Source organism: Seriola aureovittata, chromosome 4 (genome assembly GCF_021018895.1).
Source record: "Seriola aureovittata isolate HTS-2021-v1 ecotype China chromosome 4, ASM2101889v1, whole genome shotgun sequence".
Classification (NCBI taxonomy): Eukaryota; Metazoa; Chordata; class Actinopteri; order Carangiformes; family Carangidae; genus Seriola; species Seriola aureovittata.
The window spans coordinates 5584467-5603637 of NC_079367.1; the positions used below are offsets into that span (position 1 = coordinate 5584467).

At 41.2% G+C, this 19171-nt stretch overlaps 1 protein-coding gene across 1 annotated transcript in view; it reads left to right on the forward strand.

The window, feature by feature from the left end:
- LOC130167535 (calsyntenin-2-like) overlaps positions 1-19171 on the forward strand; it is a 255034-nt gene that overhangs the window by 141374 nt on the left and 94489 nt on the right. The window contains exons 4-5 of the mRNA XM_056373821.1: positions 10536-10744; positions 17399-17548. Coding sequence (XP_056229796.1) covers positions 10536-10744; positions 17399-17548 — 359 coding nt within the window. The remainder of the gene's footprint in view (positions 1-10535; positions 10745-17398; positions 17549-19171) is intronic.

Sequence of the window (19171 nt, forward strand, 5' to 3'; positions counted from 1 at the left end):
CTAATGATGACGGATTAATAATTTAATATTTAAAAAATTACCAAATGTTGCCCCGAAGTTTTCTGTCAGTCACACGCCGTCAGAATCATCCTGACTGTCCCTCTCCGTACAGCGCCTGTCCGCTACAGCTTGATCCCAGCTCGCTCTGAGAACAACAACACCAACGTCCGCCTCCGCAAACGGAGCCGGACTACTTTAAGGAGGTCAACTGATAAAAACAATTTGTCACACTTGTTGGCTCTCCTGAAAGCAGCTTCTGTCTGAAATTGCTCTCCATGCAGCCTCTCAGACAACCACCTTTGTCCATTTTACACCGCACATCTCCCCTTGCTGTGTTACCTCTCAACCCCCTCACCTCAGCCAACAATGGAGCCAAACACAGAAATCCATCATCTTGTCTAGCTTATAGATGTTCTCACACACACACACACACACACACACACACACACACACACACACACACAACACACACACACACACACACACACACACACACACACACACACACGCCTGTAAGACAGCAACAGTAAATACAAGTTACGCGCTACTGATTTTAAATTTTCACCGACGCTTGAAGACTCCTGCTGCTATAATTCCTGGTTTAGTGTGTGTACAGTGAGAGTGTGTACAGTGTTTGTATGTGTGTGTGTGTGAGTGTGTGTGTGAGTGAGAGACTTTGGTGTGTACAAGGCAAAGAGGGTGATGGATTTGAGCTACTATTTCCCTGCTGTTGCAGGGGCGGATCTAGAAACTATCGAAAAGGGGACAAGACTTTGTGCACAGACGCAAAGAAATGGAACCTGTTTGGGAAATTATTAAAAAATAAATATAATAAGTACAACAGGTCCAGGTGATTGAAACATTTATATATCTCTTAGCTCTTAGGTGTAATTGTTAATATTACATTATATTTCCCATATTGATGCCTGGAAGAATCTCATGATGTGATTTCAACGTTAGTTGAACGTTTGCTCACCTCTCTAAAATGTCATATATTAACTTATTTTAGCAAACACTGGTGCTCAGTCATGAGCAGTGACTCAGTGGAGGATTAGTACAGACATGGATAAAGAGTTTATGGTTTCACTTTGTTTTCACTAAGTAAATGTATAAGTAGTTAAGTATATTTACTGTAAGTACTGTCCTTTTACTTGTACTTACCTTGAGTATTTCCATTTCATGTTACTTTATACTACAACTCCACTACATTCCAGAGGGAAATATTGCACTTTCTACTCCACTACATTTATTTGACAGTTTTAGTTAAAAAAGCAAGATACTTTAAGGATTGTAACTCTTCAGTTCCCTGAAGGACGCTCCTGCACTGTACTGGTTCACCCCCGCGATTGTCATCGTATAATGACATTGTTATCAATAGCTTCAATATTTATCTAGTGAAATAAATATTGTAACAACTAATAATGTACTAAGCAATGAGCCACAACATTGCACTTGTAAAATGTAATTCTGCGTCTCCACACTGTTGATCATGTTTGAACACACAGGTATTTCTCTATGTCACGCTATGACTTTCTATCAACACACCTCACTGGTCCGCTGTGTCGCAGACCCTGTTTGGCTCGGTGCAGCCGGACCCGACGCTGGAGGGCAAGTGAATTTGAGGACACTTTAAATGGCCTGTCCTTTCGCTGGCAACCCTCAAAGGACGAGGCTGGCCTTTTGTCGCGCCGCTTCCTCGCTCGCTGCGATTTAGAAAGGCGCTAACAGGGAAGAGGGAAGAACCTTTGCCTGAGGCTGTGCTCAAATTACACATGACACATCAACAGCGGAGAAGGAAGGCAGTCAAGAAAATTAGCAGCTAAAGAGGACAGGGGAGAGGATCAGGAGTGACACAGGATGAGTTTAAACCTATTCTTCCCTGCTCTGCTTACCACTGGCTGCTGGCCTACTTCTTCCTCCTGTAGGTTTGGCTGCAGCTCAGCTCAGCTCCTGCTGTGAGACTGTGTCCTTCTCCTGTCAGTACTTCTGTCTCTGCTGCCCTGGCTGTACGAATCTGTCTCTGCAGCTGAAATGCAACCAAATGAGATATTGTTTCCACTTCAAAGTGCCATGCCAAACTTTTGCAAATATGCATCATCCTGCGATGCCGGTAGAAATGTTGTATTCTTCTGCTCTTGGCGACTTTTTCAGACACCACGGCAACAGTGTAGGGGTTGACAAACACTGACATTAACGACAGCCTTTTTCAGAGTCAGAGCAGCGAAATAACATTGTACAACAGTGATTTGACAGTTCTGAATCACATTGCTTTGGTCTGCCCTCGTCAGATATTTCAACTTGGCTGCCTTTGAAAGCTTTAGTCATTTGTCAGCAAAATGTAAAGCTGGATGAATTCACCTTAAACTCGATGAGACCATTTCTGCCCGGGTCAGCTTTAAATGAAACACAAATTAATCTACAACACTGTGGGGCTGACATCTGCCAAACGAACAATTTGTCCTGAGCTGTGAAGTGTTCTCAGCCTTTTGTTGTGAAGAGCCATAAATATTCATTTAGCTTCGATTGATGTAATACAAAAGCAATTCAGCCTAAACATTAACGAAAGCTTTTAAACCGATGTCAAGTCCTTTCTGGTATTTTAAAAATCCATCTGAAAGATGGCAATAAGGCTTTTTAATCTGATTTTCAGCACATAAATATTAAAAATGAGCACCTACACATTCCCATATTCATTTATTTCATTATTATTTTAGTACAGCAGTTTCTAACCATAAATAAAGACGGAAGTAGCCTCCGTGACATCACTCATAGGTTTCTGAAGAGCCGTTTTGAAGCTTTACTCTTACTACTCCTGTCACTCAAAGCGGCACGCCCTCAATTATGCATAACTTTAAGCATAACTATTTAAATTTAAATAGGCAACTTTTATAAAAATTCCCTCCCTGTACAGTTGCCATGAAGGGGTTAATTAGCTATGTATATAGTTTGTTTTATACCAGGCTGTAAGCATGTTTATTTCTGCTGTAAAGTTGAGCATTTTAACATGGGAGTCTATGGGGATTTTAGTTTTTTTGGAGCCAACCTCTAGTGGTCATTCAAGGAACTGCAGCTTTCAGCACTTCCATGTTGGATTTCTTTTTCAACCGTGGAGGTTGTCGTTTGTTTCCCAACTTTGTGTATCAGGACACCAGAAGGGTGTTTCTTTTTCTGACTTCTCTCTGATCTTAGCGTTTTTTTGTGAAATACGATGTAGTTTTACCTCATTACATCTCGAAATATTATTCAGATGAAAACAGCCTTTGTGGGGGCAATTATTTTTCACTTGAACTGCAGTTCTTACACAAGAGGCCACAAGTATAAAAGGAGGTTGCCAGCCAAAACATATAAGACACCAATGTTTAGGGTGACATCATTACCAAATAGATCTTAAAGCTTGCCATCGCTGCTCTGAACATTTGAGTCACCAGTGTGAATCTGCGATGGAAAAAATATAAATATTATCTCGCTAATTAGCATCTGAAGATTAGAACTTTCTTTGTACTATTTGTGCCTCACCGTTCCCCACACACCTTTCTCTGTGCAGGATTCTTCAGTTGCTATGGAGTAATTAGCCATAAGGGACATCTCACTTCCTTACAAAACATGTCATATTCATAATCCTTCCTGGACTTGCACCTAACCGCTACCCAAGCCTGACACGCTGGCCCAGGGTTACGTGCATGGAGGCTGTTGGAGAGGAGGGGATGGGGTCGCCCCCCCCCCCCCCCCCCGGGATGTGTGTGCAAATTCTTTGTGAAATGTAATTTTGACACACAGATGTTTTCTCATGTCCATGCAGCCACACATTCACACACACACACACACACACACACACACACACACACACACACACACACACACATCCAGTGCTTGCTTGGCAGCGTGGCCGTTATTAAAGTCATCATTAGTGAATCTTAGAGGCCTGCATGTCCTAACCTCGCAGCAGTTTGGAGAGGCTAATTATCTCAGCGAACATCGAGCTGAAGGACAACCACACACACACACACACACACACATACACACACACACACACACACACACACACACACACACAAGTCCCAAATGCTGAGTCAAATTCACACTGATATACCAAAATTTACATATAAATAAGACAAATACCGGAGCTGGGGATAGATAGGCCGATTTTGCATCTCATCCCACGTGCACGCACAAACACGCACACTCACATAGACAACCACCTAAAAACTCACTCAATATTAACAAAGAAAAAGTCACTTTTTTATGATTGAAGAAGTGTGCCAAAATCTGTTCCTTGTTAGCATAAGCTGACATGATAAATTTCTGCAGCGAGACGACCAGGGGACTCCACGTGCAGCCCTGTCAACGTGTCTGTGCTTTATTCTACCAAGGATCTTAACTTCTCGCTTGTCACACTTGATGCTAATATGAGTGAAACCTCATTCTGTCAAAACCTGTTAGTTGACGTGATCATTATTCCTGGCTAGAGAATACCCCCCCCCCCCCCCCCTCCCCCAAAAAAAACATCAAGTGTAGGAAGATGTTGTTTATCTTCAGCGAACATAATGTAATGGGAGAATATAGTCTCTGTGTTTCAATTATGAATATGCACCAACAGGAACTGTGCCATATGTGCTTGTCTGCTTGAGTTACCGGACGAGAGAAAGTGACACCCGCACCCCATCCCTGGATTCAAACCACGATCACATCTGTCAGCAAAGCCGAGCAAATGGACATTCAGTCTTTTAATTGTGAAGAAATATTCTTAAAGAGCGATTAAAAAAATATTTTGTACTATGTGGTTAATTGCACCAGAGATTGCAGCTATAAATTCTTTGAATACCTCCGTTCTGTTGCATGATGGTCCAAGCCATCCATCAATGATTTGATCCATGCTGCCTGCCGTTAAGCAAGCAGGATCTGGCATGAAGCTGAACACTGAACTGGATTAGCATGCATTATAATCACCTTGTATTGAGATTACATTGGCTCCTGTGGAGCTGTGTGCTAGTGCCTCGGGGTGCCAGCCGATGTGGAAGTGGGATTTCCTTGCATATTGATGAGGTTACCATCCTGAGTTGTGTTGTGCATTTGATCCCATTGGTATAGTTAGGGTTGTTTATTTCCATTCTAGTCTTACACAAGGAAATTGATGATTCAACCTATCGGCTAATTCTTGACAAAGATTAATTGAGTCCTTTGCCTTTTGTGCTCTGTGTGTTTGTGTGTGTGTGTGTGTGTGTGTGTGTGTGTGTGTGTGTGTCTGTGTGTGTCTGCATTGGAGACAGTCAATAATGGCTCTGTTTGAGTGGCTGTGTGTAGCTGAGTGTTGATAAATAATGACTGCAGATGAATATGTAATAAGCTGGGAACAATACTAACCTTGCATTAACATGCATCGACTGGCCTTAACATGCAGCTGCTATCTGATTGTGTCTGCATATGATTTAGCCGGACTGAAATCACACCTGGCGCTTAAATACGTCTCCGCAGCCCTCCACTGACGGAAAACATCTCCTCATCTTTTTATTGGATAAACAGCATTTTATGTTATTTGTAAAAAGTGCTAAAGGAAAGTGTTCGTGAATATAGGGAATCAATTCTAAAAGACACAGGTAGCCAGCAAACAGTGGAGCGGTACAATCTCTTTTTTGTATTAGTCACAACCATGGCTGCAGTATTCTGAATTAACTGTCATTTTCTTATGGACCTTATAGCTAGTCTAATAAAAGAATGTTGCCGTCATCTAAACAGCAACCTAAGATAAACACATGATGTTTTTGTGACCAAATCTGGCGCGCCCTGAACATGGGTCGTCACTTAAGAGAGGGGGGGTTGGGTGGTGGGATTGGTCAACAAAACAACAAAAGGTGGATGTTGATAGCATGTTCCCTTCCCTTTTCCTATCAACATTGCATTCTCTTAAAACAGTATTTACATGTTGATATGTCAGCTGAAGCAGGTTTGCTTGCTGCGGTCATTCTCCTGGACGTGAAAAGATCTCCCTCAAACACACCGCCTAAGTGATGGATACAAAATCCATAGTCTTCACTCTGTGTAAAAATATAATTTAATGTTCAGCAGGAGTAAAGATGAGTTAATATGAGTTAGAAAAAATGCAAATTAAACGAAAATTAAACTGAAACTCAACTTTATTTTTGTACCACTAACACAATTATGTGTAATTCTGTAGACTGGCAGTTATGTATATATGGATCTATACCTGCAGACTGGAGAGTCTGCTTATAGTGACAACTGGAGTTTAACCTGCTCTCTCAGATGAAAGTGGGTTGAAAGTACATCAGATGTTGTATTTGCAGGAAAACTACTGTGATCCAGTTTACATAATTTTTAGAATGTATTCATAGAATGATCGTTTTTAAGTTAAAGTAGCACGCAGCTTGATGCCGGTCCGACTGTTTCACGTTAGCGCTCCTTAATATCATGTTCAGCACACTCGCCATTAGAGAATGTGAATGTTCTTCCGATTGCAGAAACACTTTTGGAAAACGCTGCTCGACATTAAGTCTGTAATTAAAAAAGTGTATTTTATTACTTTGTAAGTAAAGGATAGAAACTGCATTTCTCTCATAGCTACATAATGACAGTTTGTAGTTACTGGTCTGAGATAATAAAACACCGTCATGTGAATGGCGTTCACATAGTCCAGATCTGAATGCTACAGTAAGTGTACACGAGGTCTTCGATTTTATTTCCTCGCTCTCTTGGGTCATGTAGCTTGTTTAACCTTTGACTTTTTTCCCAAATATCCACCCCCCCCCGGGCTCAAGTTTTTATCCACTTTGTCCACCACTGTTGTCATCATTCTCGCACCCGCGGGGGTCACTTAACCCCCTGCTGTGTTTCCATGTCACCCTGATTCATTGTGGACCCTCTGCTTATGAGCTGTGGCCTGTCACAGGGAGGGATGACGGCCATGGACTCGGCTTGGCAGTGTTCCAGTGACATGAAAAGACACACTCACAAGCACAGACACGCACACACACACTTGCCCTAGAGAGCCAGGCATCTGTTTCATCCAGATGTGAGATATCAGCAGAGAAACGCACACTCACAATGAGACATATTCACAATTATTGCATTTAGTTATATATCATGCATTTGTGTGCATGAATATATAATCGCACGCTCATGCACACGCACACACACACAGCACAGCAGTCCCTCCATACAAGCCCCAGAGGAACAGAGCATGTGTTTCCTCCCTCACCGCTGGGGAGTGCGGCAAAGCGGGGGGGGGTTAATGTTTATGAGCAAGCGTCATTAATATGACAAAACAAGGCTGGCTGAGGGATTTACTGCACACTCTGGTGCTGCCATCATCTGTCTGTTCTTCCTATCACCATCGTCTACTGCAGTTAGCATCACCATTAACGTCCCACCAATCCTAATCCTAAATGATTAATCACTGTCACATGAATGTTCATTTGTGTGTTCTGTACCTGTGTTAAGAGGTGGAAGAAGAATTCACATCCTGTTAAAGGCCCTGAAACAGCCTCTGATTATGAATAATGATCCTTCACGAACACTCTGTTTTGGTTATTTCACATGAGAAATTTCTGTAAATACGTTCAGTGGCGAAGTGGGTGGGGCTTAGACGGAAGAGCGGATGTAACATACTTCTGTGAACTAGCCACAATATAGCAGCATTTCAATCAACTGTAAATCACATCGGAGCAAGCTACACACCACACAGTCCTGATAAAACAGAGTAGCTGAGCTTTGTCATGTTAATAAAGCATGTTTTTTTTCCTAACTTTAAATTCAGTTGTTGCATACACAGTAATGACTCATTCATTTCTTTCTTTAAAAAATATTCATTGAGCTTTAATGCAAATGTTTCACAGAGAAAATGAGGAATATATGATGATTAAATGCATGCCTGGACTTGCCAAGAAAAATTAGTTAAATAAATTACATTCAATGAATTTTATCAATTGGTTGGAGGTTTTAGTAAATGTGTAAAGCTGTATATTTTACCGGCACTATTATTTATTTATGTATTCAGTTATATTTTTTGACTCTTACTTCATTTCTATTGGTTTGGAACTCCATATATAGATGGCTTCATAAATTATAACTTATTCTGTACATTATAAAATTCGCCTGGTTACATTTAATGATGCAGATAATAAAGAAAGAAAAAGAAGATGAAGAAATGTGTGTCTGTTGCATGAGATTTGTTTGTATATGTCTGGCTGATGAGGGAAGGAGGAGAATAGAAAGTGCCTGTAAGCTTAGGGATGCAGAGTGGAGTTAATAACCACACTGCATTAACACCACAGGGCTCCACTCCTTTATAAATTTGCGTTGAGGAGCCTTAGTGCAAATGTTATTTGTTCCGTCTCATAAAGCTCTTATACTTTTTTTAATCTATACACTGAATGAGGGAGGGCCAGGTTTCAAGCAGCCAGGCAGAGCTCATATTTTAATCTATGTCCTTTGGGTTGACTCATCTATTATAATACTAATAACATCATATTTTACACTGATCATATGTTTTGTATGTAAAATCTTAAGCTGCAAAGTAACCACTTGCTACAGCCATCAGATAAATGCATGTGGATTTAAAAGTAAAATATTACCTGAACTGTAATGGAGTAAATGGAAAGTTCACATTTCACTTGAGTAAATGTACTTACTGCCTCCGCTGCCAGTCCCATATTTCTTTGTCCTTTTTTCCATTTATTTCACCAGTTGTTTATGCATTTCTGTTCCTATTAAATCATTTAACTGTGCATCTGCTTGTGTACCGAGGCTCAAAAACAAATGGTGTCCAATGTCTGTGTACTTGTGACAGGGACAGATAAGGCAGTGTGGAAATCCATTCAGCCTGAGCTCAGCCTCCCCACCGTCTCTCTCTTTGTTGTCCAGTTTCCCATCTCCGGCCGACCACATGCTGGAGAGATATATACGCAGCTTCTTGTAATGGCATAATTTCACCGTTATTACCGTACCCACCAGCTAATCCCATAAACCACATACTCATCTCTGCCCCTTTGTCTCCTGAAGCCGAGCATTACTTTGGCTTTGCAATGCTAAAGCTTAAAAATGATTATTCTGGCCCAGCGTCATCCATCACCAGTTGTCAGTCAATGAATCGAAGGATTGATTATGCCTACTTCTGTTGCCTTCTGCCTGCTGTAGAGTATTGATTAAGACATTTTTAAAGTGATGCATTTGATGTGTTAGTGAACATGTATTGCAGCTGATAGATCACTTATGGAATGACTAATTAGCACAGTTAAGTGCACTAAGGGAACTGTGTATGTTGCCAATAGCTAAGGTAGAGGAGGAGATTATTTTGCCATAGCAACCCAGTCAAAACAATCCATTGGGTCAGGTCAGATAGTGTATAACATAAAGCACATTGTGACTGTTGGTTACCAAACTAATTAATCACTGGCAGTGAACTCTGCCCTTAACGATCCAAACAATTATTTGAGAGGCTGAAGTTATTAGGCCTCGTACTCCTTGCCATTGCAAAGTCCGTCTAATGTAAGAGACAGACACTGTGAATACTCCTACTCCTCTGTGTGTGAACATCACACATGTATAGCCTTGTGAGCAGAGCTTCGCAATGTTTAGGTAAGATGCAATACAGAAACATGAATACTCACATAACCTCTTGTTCTTTTTGCTCTCTCTCTTCCCCTTTTGTCTTATTTTGGCAGCAAACTGGCTTACTGAAAATAAAAACAGCGAAACGTGAACATATTTATTTTTCAGCCTGACAATTGCTAAGAAAGAAAGTGGCAGCATGACTGGTCATTTTGGGTTAATGCATTAATAATTCAATTCATGTGCAGGTAGTGGTGAATGCTTATTGGATGCCTTTAAATGCATACTCTAGTGATTTAATATTGCATTTCCATAAAGTTGGAGGACTTATGAATTAAAAAATTAATGGTCAAAATGTCCTGATCTTCAATATTATATCTCCATAAGGGTTATTTTTTTTCAAACTTTGAAAAGCTCTGTCCAGAGCTGCAGAATGCATTGTACAGCTGTTTCAAGGGCTAAGCAGTTCTCCTCTGCCAATAAAAATGACTATTTCCCCTTGTCTGGTGCAGATTTCTAAACAACACTAAGAGTTAACAGCTCTGCTCTTCAAGGCTACAATTGCTACAAAAATGCGAACATCATTTTGCTATCAATCATCTTAGTTTGTTTTATTTTATTTTTTTTGCATCCTGGTATTTGCATTTCACTCAAAACAAAAAATATCAAACTCACAATGACGCTATGCGGATCACCAAAGTCATTAGGATCCATCCACTGGGGACCATGAATGTCAAAACATTTTGTGCCTATATATCTGATGGGATAACGGGGGTTTCTCCTCTGCTACCACCATTTATTATGATTTGTTTTGTGAAGTTAAATCTATCTGATGAATTAATGCAGATTTTCTTTCTTTTTTTTCTTTCTTTTTTTCATGCAGAATCAAAAAAGAGAATAACTTTCTTTAAATCGGTTACACTATGCAGATGATACGCTATTTTACACTAATCTCCATTTCCCCTCTTCTGCAGGGCGGTGGTGCATATCCAGGTCAACGATGTGAATGAGTTTGCTCCTGTGTTTCGGGAGCCCCAGTACCACGCCGCAGTGACTGAGGGCAAGATTTACGACAGCATCCTGCAGGTGGAGGCCACTGACCAGGACTGCTCCCCACAGTACAGTCAGATCTGTAACTACCAGATCACCACGACCACCACACCCTTTGCTATAGATCGCAATGGTGAGTAGAAGAGCAGCCACTGATATGTTAATATTTGCCACAAAGAAACCATGTTGTATCACCTAGACGTTAACAGTCTATGACAATCAGTGCATTGAAAGTTGTTATTTTGTGTAAGTGTTGTTGGCGTACCCACTTTCCCTCTACCTGCCTCATCTTTAAGCAGTTCTGCTTCATTTGTTGAAATGATTTCCCACATGTCCAAAATCTTCCAAATCAAATTTTAAGTTTTATTTCCCTCCCTCTGCTCTCCATATCATGTAGGGAAGATGCAAAAACACATTTCTTACATAACGCGGTGATAGTTATAGGATCTAAAAATCCCTCCATCTGCACACGCGCATCTTACAGCCACAGGAGAAGCACTCTTACACACTCATACTGCTCATACACATACCTGCATACACTCTGGCAACGAAACTTAATACTCTGTCAGATGTCTCTCCCCAGGGTAAAATGTGTTCTTTGCTCTTTCCAAGGACGAAGTCAAGCTTCGCCCAGAGAGCCATCAGTCTCCACAAATCAGATCACAGAAGTCTGTGCACACGTAAAAATAAAAACACACAAACATACACACACAGACAAAGATAAATGCGAAGCAAAATCTTTGTACACTCTCAAATACCCTCTATAATTTACTTGACTTTACTGTGTTGCCACTTGCACTTCGTAACTTGGTTCTTGAACATTATTCTGCAAATAAAGATAGTGTTACTCCCCACACGCGTACAAACATAGACATGTGTGAGATACCCACAAAATCTGTTCAGAGATCAGGTATTTTTCTCAATATTGATGTCTTCTTCTGCCCTTTTTTTCATTAGTTTAATGTGTAGCTGACAAAAAGTCAGGTAGGCTTAGATACACTCCTTGAGAATACACTTGAGTCTTACCACTGTTAGACAGGCTATTCAAATACTACAACTGGCAAAGTGGAGCCTCCTCTGAGACTCTTCTTTCTTTCTTTTTTTTTTTGCTTAGGATATCCAAATGCAAAAGACATTACTGTTTACATTTTTGTTGCCACGACAACCGAGCCTCTGCGACTGCTGAGGTGTTGCAATGAAAAAGCTGACTGGATGAAGTCAGGGCAAAACTGCACTGTGAATGATACAGGGGGAGGAGGGGGCTGCCACCGGAGTGTTCTCTCTCCTCTCTCCATTTGAAGGGGACTCGCTCGGCTATTGACCGCTGAGGAAAAGGCTTTGAGAGCTCTTGAACTCAAGAGCACCTGAGGGAGAGAGGAAGTAGATGGAGGGAAGAAAGGAGGGGGTTGGCTGTGAGAATGAGAACAAGCACTCAGAGAGGATCATGGACAGACAGTAAACTGTAGCAACCATAAACTAAACAACAAAGAATAAGGCTGGTGATATTCTATATTTTTCTCAATAAATTCCATGAAAATGACTTGATCCTATTAACAAGTATTATATGTGCACCCACATCCTGATATATCATATTCCACACTGTTGCACTGTGTGTGAGTGTGAGTGTGTTCATTACCATGGACACACACTCTGTATCTTATTTTGACTCAAGCCCACACACACTGTATTGCTAGCATAAATATATTCCATAGTGGACCAAAATGCATTTTAATCAGCAGCTGAAAATTGCAGTGTTTAGTCATGTGAGTAACATTTTCTAAAAAACGACAGTACCGAACTTTTACTGAGCCTTTCTTACAGTGCTTTTAATGATGAATCTATATGTCTCATTTTTAAAGATCAACATCTTCAGTATGACCACAAGATTGCTTTTTGGTATTTTCACTGAATGTGTGGAAGACAAGAACAACACTCTGTAGCGACGGTAGTTTTGTGCAGCTGTATTAAGGCACAGCAGTGCTAACATCAGCATGCTAACATGCTGATCTTTAGTAGGTAAAAGGTGTACCATGTTCACCATCTTAGTTTAGGATGTTAGCATGTTATTACCTGCTAATTATAACTAAACATAAAGTACTGAGGTTATTGGGAATGTCATCTGTAGATGTTTGATACGATTTAAAATTTTGACCTGATGATGACACACACACCAAAGTTACTACCGTTCATTCTGAGGGGGACTTGAATGTCTTTACCAAATTTCATGGCTACAAATCCAATAGTTGAGACATTTCACTCAAACTTGTAAATGTCAACCTCATGATGGCGCTAGAGGAAAAGTCAGGGGATCATCAAAGTCAGTGGTGTTCATCCTCTGGAGCCAATGAATGTCTGTGCAAAATTTAATGGCAATTAACCCATTAGAAACCTAAGTGGTGGATCAACCAACCAACCAACAGACCAACAACACCATCTATAGAGCTAACATGACTTATATATCCATTAAAATACCCCACTTTGCACTGGGTGACGTATTCCTACATTGCCGTGACTACGGACACTGTAGTTTATTTTGAGTTAATCCCACATTCACTGTCTCGGCGCTACTCACCACAGCACCAAATATGTATTAACCCGCAGCTTCCAGTAGTCCCCAAAAACGACTTTATTTCATCCTGTTTGGGTAACGTTTACTAAAACCTGAACCTTTTTAAAATTGTAAATATAGATCTGTGACCTGTAGAAAAGTTCCTCACCTTGAGCAGGAACAGCAGGGGGTGGGTGCCGCTGTGGCACAGAGAGGGAAGGGAGGGTGGGAAGCGATTAGAGAGAAACAAACAAACAGGTCATTTTCATGTGATTTGTTGGCGTCAAGAAAAAGTATAGAATAACACCAGTGCTGTCCTTAAAACAAAGACTGGTTGGCTAAGCAGCATTAGGCAAGAGATGCTATGTGGTAACAGTAATTATAAAGTGATGATGGAGGGAATTCACAAAGACGGATGCAGAGTTGGTTTGCTTGTGTGTGTTTACGTTCCTCTGTGAGAAGGGCAAATAGAGAGAGCAAGATGGAGGGTAAAGTATTCATTTACTTGCTGGCCACCCTTGCCAGCAGTCACAGCACGCACAGCCTGCTGACACGGATAAGTTGATGTAGTAATTGAAGGAGCGGGAATAGGAACCTCCGTCATGCAGAAAGGTGTGAGTGTGAAAGTGTTTGAGCATACTTGTGTGTGTGTGTGTGTGTGTGTGTGTGTGTGTGTGTGTGTGTGTGTGTGTGTGTGTGTGTGTGCGTTTTTTGGAAAAAAAACAAGAGCGACGAGCACAACAGATGAGGCAGCAAACAGTGAAATGGGATGAGGCTGCAAAACGGTGAAGACAATGATGTGCATTGAGAGGGAATGGGAAGGTTGGAAAGGGGAGAGGAAAAGGGGGAAGGAATTCTAAACAAGCTGAGAGGGAGACGGAGAATGGACGATGAGGATGACGGGAGGACGAACAATGCCGTCCTCGTATGAATCATATTTAATCCTCCCACTCACACACTCATATTCAAATATACCACATTATCAACATTCAGCTCCCTCTGCACCTCTCTCCCCACAATACAGCGACCTCAAGAAGCATCTGGGCTGTTATACAAGTCCGATAACTCATTCCAGCTACGTTTCAACTCGAAGCCAATGAGGCCGGGTAGTGTCTCTTTTTCAAAGCTCTTCACACTCTGCGAGGGTTTTCTGTCGGGCCCCCTCCCCGCTGCGTGTATAGCATTGTCATTCGTCTGTAGTGGAAGACTCATCAAATATTAACAGACACATTAGGACTACAAGCGGCCCCTTCATGCGTTCTGACAATGCAGGAGAGGCTCAGACATTGGATGTGGTCTGGATGCAGACTGTAATGTGGAGCCAAGCAGGTTAGTTTTTTCTGTTAAGCAGCATTTTAACACCAGAAAATCAAAGCAATGTTCATTTTGATACATTAGTGTATATAAAGCGCTCTCTTATAAAGCTGGGAGCTTATACTGTAGATGAATTTCTTCGGCTTGATTGGTTTAATAACACAAACGGCACAGATGTGAATTCCACCTACAGGACTTGGAAAAAAGAAAAACTACAATTCAAATCAGCCAGTTAATGGGAGAGATAGATGAATGAGGCACAATCACTTTCAACATACAGCATTTCGTACCTTCAGAAAAAGTAAGAGCGGGGAGGTGAGAGGAGGACAAGTACCAGCGTCAGGAAGCAACAGGGGCTTAATGGAAACGTGATCTTAATTCAGAGAAGTATTAGCACTAATCAAAGCACTTGTGAGAGATAGAGGCCACCTGTCATCCCAACCATGATGCCATTTGTTACAGTGATTATATTAAGGCATCACAGTTAATTTGACAATGATATATAATGATGGTTTGAAATTAAAATTAAATACCCATTACTCATCGAAGCAAACACACTCAAATGACACACTGTACAGGCGGATGAGCAGCGACACACAATCATAGTGTGTTTTCAAGTAAGTAAAAAAAACGCACAAGGATATACAGCAGACAAACACTTGAGCGGAGAGGCTCGCTTTCCTCGAGGCAGTTTAAAGTGTATCCTAAACTCGAAAGTCACATAAGTCAGTAAACAGAAGACAAGTCATCAGACTGAAGTAGAGCCCCATTAAGAATAAATGTGAAAGTTGAGAGTAGCAGTGAATATGGCAACTTGTCTGTTGCACATCGCTTACAACTACAATAAAAACAAACTCATTTAGCCGTAAAAGCTCACACAGCCATTTTATGCCTCCATAAAGCCGGTCTCCAAATCACTGATGACTGAGTGACTCGGGTCTGTTTCTCACTTACAGATTTGAATTTGCAGTATTTATTACTGACTGAAATGTTTCATGAGAACATTTTACTTTATACATTTTATAGTAAGTTTCTGACGCACTTCACTTGTTCCACTGTACATCAACTTATGCGAAGAAAGTTCTGAATTAATGGCCTTATTCCAAACTTATGGGAAAAAGATATTAAACTCTCCGCTACATCAACTTACACATTAAAGTTAAAGTTGAGATTCACTAAACAGACTTTTTACCAGCACACATTTTGACTTGTGGTAGGAAAACTAAAGGTGTTAATAATGAAATAACATAAACGTTGGCTCTGTTTTATTCAAGGTGCCAGTAGGCCGTTACAGTGAGCCAGTAAAAACAATACCAGGGGCTGTATTCACACGATTACCTAGAAGTCTAAGATAAGTGGTGCTAAAAGTTCCTAACTAAGTTTTGGGACTAAAATTGATTCCACGCTGAGGAGAGCAACTTTTAAAAAGGGACTGAGAAAACTCCCAAGAGAAGGTCTGGGGAATCGGCACATTGATTTCAGTAACAAATGTTTTACAAAGTAAGATACTGACTCGTCAATTAGATTGTATCTGGCTTCAAACACAATCTGCGTTGATACTGTGATTTTTTTCCATTTGAAATTGGACTCAATTATTCATTCATACATTGATTTTTCAATTGGTGATTACATGATGTAACAAACACTTAATGATCCCTCAGACAGGCTGAAGAGTATTTTTGGTTTAAGGAATAATTCTGATTAAGTTCAGCTCTGCAAACTGCTTTTTATCAACAGCAGCTAGATGCACAAATCATCATGTTATAATCATGTTGTGGGTTTCCATTCGTTGGTGAGCTAATTTGGTTCCTTATTAACTCACTTAACACACTCAGCTGAAGATGTTTGACAACTGCTTAAAACACCAGCAGAAGAAGAATCACTTACCAGCATATCTAGCATTAGCTTTACCATCCATCAAGTGACACAAACACATGGGTGAATTACATTTATGGACTAAGATGAAGACAAACCTTTTATTGTCCTCACTGGCTCTATCTTGAGCTGATAAATGCTCTCTCACCCACACATGTCACTCAACACTCAACAACAACAACAGCAAGCTCTCTATTTAAGCAGGTGGAGAAACTGCTGGAGCTGCTTTTTTCCTGTTGTGTTAATGAGACGGATAACAGTGGCTAATTTCAGCGTAGCTTCAGCTGCCATTATCACAAGGTAAAGACCCTATAGAAGCAATTTCCACAGACAGAGTTATACATATAGGAGTCGAGATTATACATGCATTTTGAATACTTCTTTGATGCATTTGTGAGTTCAGTTATTGCTACATAGAGAGCTGTCTCCAACGACGGAAAGCAAAGGCTGCGACTTTCTCCAATACCAGCCAGTTAGAAGCTACTCTTTTTTTGTGAATACAGTCCAAGTGTCTGCAAACCAAAGCTGTTAAATAGAATCTCCTATCATTAATTTTACTATTTACACCTGTGCTTTCCTACTGTGACGGGTCAAAATGCTGCAAAGAAGGCCTATTGCTGCAGACAGGGACTGTCCCATCTGCCTTGATAAGACACCTCATATTCACCTTAACTGACTAAATTCATTTCAGATGTTTGTTTTTTTCACTGATGAAGACCTGTTATTAAAAAAAAAAAAGAAAGCCGTAAGGAATGATTTAGAAAAGCAATTAAACATGTTCTTTTCTTCCAGCTGAACCACACAATAGGAAGATATTATGTTTTATGAATTAGGTGAATTTTTTTCTTTTGAAATCCTAAACTTTCGAACATTGCAATTTGTGTATCTCAATGTGCCAAACAGCTCGGCGCAAAAATGTTTTCATTATGAAACACAATGGAAGAGGTGAATTTACTCTACAATACATTATAAACAGTTTTCTTAAAAAAAAAAAAAAAAAAGCTATTTGGGTTGAGTTTGACCTCGAGCGACTTTCTTCTCCTTCATCAGGAAACATTCGCAACACAGAGAAGCTGAGCTACGACCGGCAGCAGCAGTTCGAGATCCAGGTGACGGCCTGGGACTGCGGCCAGAAGAGGGCGCTGCACAGCGTCCCTGTTCGCATCGACGTCAAACCTGTCTGCAAACCTGGCTGGCAAGGTGGGCCTTCATCATATCTGTGTGTGTGTGTGTGTGTGTGTGTGTGTGTGTGTGTGTGTGTGTGTGTGTGTGTGTGTAGAAAGATTTCAGGCAGGTCTGACTGTGTAATGCTTAAACATCCACATCAGACACAAATGCAATTATTTGTGTGTTTGTGCAGTAGTGTGTGTCAACAAACACAGATGTGATTATTTACATGTCATTACTTTAGTGTGTGTAGTCCTTCATATCTCTGGATGTGTGGTGTAGTCCGAAGACTTTCATTCTTCTCCACCGTCTGGGCTTCTCCTCTCTTCCTCCCTATCCTTTTCTCTATCTCTTTGTCTCTCTCGCTCTCTTGGTTTTCCTCTCCTCTCCTTCCCTGACCCTCTTTCTCTCCCCATTTCTCTCTCTCCTTCCCTCCCCGAGGAATTGGCCTGTCAAGTGTAGCTGGTGTGATCAACAGCACTTTACTAAGAGCAATGTGACACAGCCAACACGTCTCTTAGCACATCAGAAAGCAGTCATGGCAGCCCTAACAAGGCCCAGAGTAATGCAAAGACAAGTGTCTGCACAGTGTTACAACAACACAAACAGCTCTCGAGGTAACTGCGGATGCGATCTACATTTGTCAGAGAGGGCAGCAGCACACGTGATGAAAGACGAACACACATAGCGCGCGGCTTCACCTGTAACCATGTGCAGCCTGTGTTGTTCTGCCGTCAGGTCATGAGGTAGTTCGTTTGCTGGATTTCTTTTGGCATCCGCCCATTTCTCGTCCCTCAGGACGTGATGTTAGCGAGCTGCTGATAAACACCAATAAATGAGGACCCTGGCAGCAGCTCAGCGGCAGCCAGTAAACGCTGCAAAAAACTGTTAAATCATTGGCTCGTTTTCAATCTTCCAATCTGTGTTTTCTCAAAACAAGTGACAGCACATGCCTGCAGTTACACAGTACATTCAGTAAATACTCAGACCCCTTCCCCTTATTTTGCAGCAGCTTTATGCTAAAATCATTTAATTTCATTTTCCATCATCAATCTACAGTCAATATCCCATAATTGCAAAGTTATTGACAAGGAAACACTGAAATATCGCATTGACAGAAGTCAGATCCTTTGCTATGGCACAGTTTAGCTCAGGTGCTTCCCATTTCTCTGGAGTCCACCTGTGGCAAATTCAGCTGATTGGACTTGATTTGGAAAGACACACACCTGTCTATGTGAAGTCTCACAGCTGACAATTCATATCAGAGCAAAAACCAAGCCGTGAGGTGGAAGGAGCCGCCTGCAGAGCTCAGAGACAGGACTGTGTCGAGGCACAGATCTGGGCAAGGCTACAAAAACATTTCTGCTGCATTGAACAGCACAGTGGCCTCCACCATTCTTAACTGGGAGAAGTTTGGAAAAACCACGACTCTTCCTGGAGCTGACTGCCAAACTTAGTAATCGAGGCTGAGCTCCAAAGATCTCGCGTGGTGGTGGGAGAAACTTCCAGAAGGACGACCATCACTGAAGCACTCCACCAATCTGGTCTGAAGAAAGCAAGATGGAAGTATTTGGCCTCAATTCTGAGCGTCATGTCTGGAGGGAACAAGGCACTGTTCATCACCTGCCCAACACCATCCCACTGGTGAAGCAGTAG